The sequence below is a fragment of the Salmo trutta genome, chromosome 3 (assembly GCF_901001165.1).
Source record: "Salmo trutta chromosome 3, fSalTru1.1, whole genome shotgun sequence".
In the NCBI taxonomy this organism is placed as follows: domain Eukaryota; kingdom Metazoa; phylum Chordata; class Actinopteri; order Salmoniformes; family Salmonidae; genus Salmo; species Salmo trutta.
Window position 1 is genome coordinate 70,547,758 of NC_042959.1, and position 5,267 is coordinate 70,553,024.

The window sequence follows — 5,267 nt, forward strand, 5'->3', positions numbered from 1 at the left end:
GTGGGAATAATTTGCTACCCTTTGACTCTGGTCAGAATGAGAGACTCGCGTAACTACACTCACAGTAAATCTGACTTTATAACACTGATGTTAGATTTGAATCAAGACAGGCTCAAATCAATATAATATTCTAAATGCAAGCCAAAGGGCGAAACATGTAATACACAATCCCTCATTTGTTCCGCCCAAAGCTAAGTAAACCAGAAGGGCTATTCTGAGAGGTTTTAGCATGAGCATAGCGACTTTTTACATTCATATGGCAGCCAGACAGGAAACCTGGGTGTTGCATCAGCTGATATTGCATCATCACTCTACGTTAATATGGTGGTCTATTTAGTCCACCAGGTTCTGCACACACTTCTATGATGGCTGCCACACACAAGCTGGTGTTCTTGGTGACGTACAGTACTATTGCTGTAACATGTCTGTTTTCTGCTTACCCACCAGCCACCACAGCCTCCACCTGTTAGGTTCTGTGTTTCCTTCCTGCAGGGTGATTGGTATAGCACACCTTGCCCTCTGCCTGTAATTAATATTAGCTTAATATTATGCATGCTCTAGCAGTGAGCTACCCCGAAGGAGCAGAGCCTAACGCCTAGACTAACGTATTGTAATCTTTAATAATAAATGGTTAAATGAACACGTGTGGTTTCCTGTCTGAAGGTGAGTGCTTTTCAGTGTTGTATAAATCCAATAATCACGTCATGGAAAGAAACCAGTGGTCAGTGTGGGGTAATTTAGCTTACACTATTACAGACACCTTAACCTTGAAGTGGATGGAATGGACGCCATGACATGAGAAACATTTACAAGAGATGAGGGGGGGGGCTTGATTTTATGAAGAGGAGGTGAGTATAAGAGAGAAAGAGAGAGCGAGAGAGAGAAACTTGCCTTCACACATACCACCTCAACACACTCACCACCTCAGCCACCGGCAGCAGTGTCCAGGTGAGTTAATCATTCTAATCTCCCTCCATATTTCTCTATAAGTTGAATATACATCTATATTTTATCTCCCTCTCTGTTTAATGTTTCTCCTGTCCTCCCGTCTCTTTCTCTCCTCCTCTGTAACACTTGCTGTTTTTTCTCAATGCTGTCTTTGACTTGGTCTGTAGTATTTTATCTACGTATTTAGATGATTTTTCAGTTCAATAACCTCTCCTCTGTGTCTGTATTGCATTCTGTTTAGTCCCATTAGAACACTACCTCTTCTCCATTCTTTCTTCCCATGTCTCTCTCTGTCAGTGATGGAGTCAGCCATTGGTGTACTCGTGTCCCAGTTCAAGGCGTTTGCTGGAAGTGATGGATCCTCAGACACACTGAGCAGAGATGAGTTCCAGAGCCTGGTCAAAACACAACTCCCCAACTTCGTTAAGGTAATTACATGTTAATTATACTGTGGTAACGTTTGAGTAATACTATAATAACCAGTGATCACAGGCTTTTATTCCAGTCCAGCTATAATACAACTGATTCAGCTTGATGATTTAGTGCTGGGCTGTAACAAAAGCGTCCACCCTTTAGCTCTCTAGGAGCAGGGTTGGTGAGCCACAACATCAGTTTTTGGTCCACTTCATTTCCTCTAGATGGGGACATAGACAGCACAGATGCCTCTTGTCCTTCCAACCTCTACCTCCTGTGGTATATCAGTATGGCCATACTAAAATAGACATTTGTATTTGTGCTTGCAAAGTGCTGTACCGCCATCCTTTCTAGAATGGCCAAATAGTGACACCTAGAAAATAGCTTAATTTCCTTGTTCCCTTCTCATGACCTCAGATGGTAGAAAGGTTTCTTCTCGTCACATGGCTTTTCTGACAAGCATAATCAGATCAGTCAGTGTGGTTCTGAATCTGAGAAGAGGAAAGGAAGCCTCTTAACTAGTGATTCTGACGGCCCTCATTGCCTCCCTGTAGAACGCTGGTGACCCAGCTGTCATCGGCCGACTCATGGACTCAATTGACGAGAACAACGATGGAGAGCTCACCTTCCTGGAGTTCTGGCAGCTGATTGGACGACTAGCAAATCAACACGGCGGCTTTATCCAATAGGATGTCTCCATGTCTTGTTCTGTTACTACCATATAATTACAATGATAACTTATTCTAATGGTATGGTTATCCCCATGTTGTGTTTCTAAATTGTCAAGTGCTTCATAAAGCTATGGAGGATTGGTCCAGCAAAATAAAAACATGGATGAATCCTACAACTATAGTATCTATGACTACCTGACCTTACTCACTCTCTTTCTCTCTCTCCCTTTCTGTCACAGCCAGAATTCCCTCCTTGTTTTGAGAGTATAATTATGTCTCGCCAAACTAAAACTAAAACTAATACTGCACACACACACACAGAGCAGTGATGGCATCGGACTGTGTCTGCATTGTCTGTGTAAATTTAGAATCTTGGTGTGTAAGCAGAATTTATTCTGGCCCTGTTGTGAATGAGACTGCTAGTGTTTTCCAGGAGGTTGTACCTCTTGTCAAATGAACAGGAGGCTGTAGGACAGAACGAGAAAAACACCATTGTTAAGCGTATAGGCACTAGGCAGGAGTAAAGAATTGTGGACATAGCCTGGATGTCAGTCTTGCTGCTTCAGCCAATGATGACTGCTATGACAAAACATGTTTGGTATGACAGCAGGGAAGGAGTTGGCTGAAGCAGCAGAATATCTGGCTCCCAGACTAGGGAGAATCAATAGCAGTGAGTGGGTCAAATCAATGGGGAAGCCAAGACAGAAAAATAAAAGCCATATTACAACCTATGTGTCATGATAATTGCGTTGTTTGCTCTGTAACCTGTTAGTTCATATGCCTTGACACCGTGATATATAGGCCTAAGGCCGAGACGACAAGAAGACAGAATAAATTCAACCAAACTTTTCCGGATAGCAACCTCTGTCTAGGGAAGTTCACAAAGCATATTGTATGTACAGTAACATCACCTACAGCATGGTAAAGCAAGTTCATGTTTTTGACATTTTTGGACTACGATACAACTATTGATTTAGAACACCAGTTATCACAAAGAAATCAGGAGCTGCCTCCATTATTCCAGCACCATTTCAACGTCAACATCATCAACTCACCTCTGCTTAGTCTAATACAGTGACAACTAAAATATACCAAAAACAATGTAGTCTAATTAAATTCATCTGTGTGTGTGTGCGTGCGTGCGTGCGTGTGTGTGTGTGCGTAAGTAGAAAAAAACATGTTTACCCACCCTACTTGTAGACACACCAATGCCATCCTCCTCTCTTTCATGTTGCTGAAACAGTCTATGACTTTATCATACAGTACACGCTTTTAGTTTTTGTTGTCCTATAGGCTGGCTAAAATGCTTGCTTGCTAGTCTTACTTCCCTTCATGGGCAACGATTAGCCAGCTTGTTAATATTAGCCTACTACATCTAGCTATGTTGAACTTCCATCCTCTCAGGCCAGAGGCACAATGTATGACTTTATGGTTGGATCAGAATGGCCATTATAATCATTGGCCAGAACATAGAATCACAGTGGATTCTGAAAGTATTCAGCCCCCTTGACTTTTTCCACATTTTGTTACATTACAGCCTTATTCTAAAATGGATTAAATAACATGTTCCTCATCAATCTACACACAATACTGCATAATGACAAAGCAAAAACAGGTTTAGACATTTTTGCAAATGTATTACAAATACAAAAACAGAAATACCTTATTTACGTAAGTATTCAGACCCTTTGCTATGAGACTCGAAATTGAGTTCAAGTGCATCCTGTTTCCAGTGATCTTTCTTGAGATGTTTCTACAACTTGATTGGAGTCCACGTGTGGTAAATTCAATTGATTGGACATGATTTGGAAAGGCACACACCTGTCTATATAAGGTCCCACAGTTGACAGTGCATGTCAGAGCAAAAACCAAGCCATGAGGTCATATAGGAATTGTCTGTAGAGCTCCAAGACAGAATTGTGTTGAGGCACAGATCTGGGGAAGGGTACCAAAACATTTCTGCAGCATTGAAGGCCCACAAGAACACAGTGGCCTCCATCATCCTTAAATAGTGCTCCCGAGTGGCGCAGCGGACTAAGGCACTGCATCTCAGTGCAAGAGGCGTCACTACAGTCCCTGGTTCAAATCCAGGCTGTATCACCTCCGGCTGTGATTGGGAGCCCCTTAGGGCGGAGCACAATTGGCCCAGAAACACCAAGACTCTTCCTAGAACTGGCTGCCGGGCCAAACTGAGCAATCAGGGGAGAAGGGCCTTGGTCAGGGAGGTGACCAAGAACCCAATGGTCACTCTGAAAGAGCTCCAGAGTTCCTCTATGGAGATGGTAGAACCTTCCAGAAGGACAACCATCTCTACAGCACTCCACCAATCAGGCCTTTTTCGTAGAGTAGCCAGACGGAAGCCACTCCTCAGTAAAAGGCACATGACAGCCCGCTTGGAGTTTGCCAAAAGGCACCTAAAGGACTCTCAGACCATGAGAAACAAGATGCTCTGGTCTGATGAAACCAAGGTTGAACTCTTTGACCTGAATTCCAAGCGTCACGTCTGGAGGAAACCTGGCACCATCCCTACGGTGAAGCATGTTGCTGGCAGCATCTTGCTGTGGGGATGTTTTTCAGCAGCAGGGACTGGGAGACTAGTCAGGATCGAGGGAATGATTTACAGAGCAAAATACAGAGCGATACTTGATGAAAACCTGCTCCAGAGCACTCAGGACCTCAGACTGGGGCAAAAGTTCACCTTCCAACAGGACAACAACCCTAAGAACACAGCCAAGAAAACGCAGGAGTGGCTTCGGGACAAGTCTCTGAATGTCCTTGAGTGGCCGAGCCAGAGACTGGACTTGAACCTGATCTAACATCTCTAGAGAACGGAAAATAGTTGTGCAGCGATACTCCCCATTCAATCTGACAGAGCTTGAGAGGATCTGCAGAGAAGAATGGAAGAAACTCCCCAGATACAGGTGTGCCAAGCTTGTAGCGTCATACCCAAGAAGACCCAAGGCTGTAATCGCTGCCAAAGGTGCTTCAACAAAGTACTGAGTAAAGGGTCTGAATACTTATGTAAATGTGATATTTCCGTTTTTTATTTTTTTGCAAACATTTCAAAAAACCTGTTTTTGCTTTGTCATTATGGGGTACTGTGTGTAGAATAAGGCTGTAACGTAACAAAATGTGCAAAAGGTCAAGGGTTCTGAATACTTTTCCAAATGCACTGTAAGTAAAACCACAAGTCCAAATCCCTCTCCATCCATGGCTATTTTAGGAAAGGGACAA

General features: G+C 43.3%; 1 protein-coding gene across 1 annotated transcript; it reads left to right on the forward strand.

Moving 5' to 3' along the window:
* The first annotated feature begins 814 nt into the window (after positions 1 to 814).
* On the forward strand, positions 815 to 2,217 carry LOC115186532 (protein S100-A11). Its single transcript, XM_029746148.1, has 3 exons — positions 815 to 948; positions 1,246 to 1,376; positions 1,917 to 2,217. Exons 2-3 carry the CDS (start codon positions 1,248 to 1,250, stop codon positions 2,049 to 2,051), a joined length of 264 nt encoding a protein of 87 aa, XP_029602008.1. The 5' UTR covers positions 815 to 948; positions 1,246 to 1,247; the 3' UTR covers positions 2,052 to 2,217.
* The last annotated feature ends 3,050 nt before the right edge of the window (positions 2,218 to 5,267 follow it).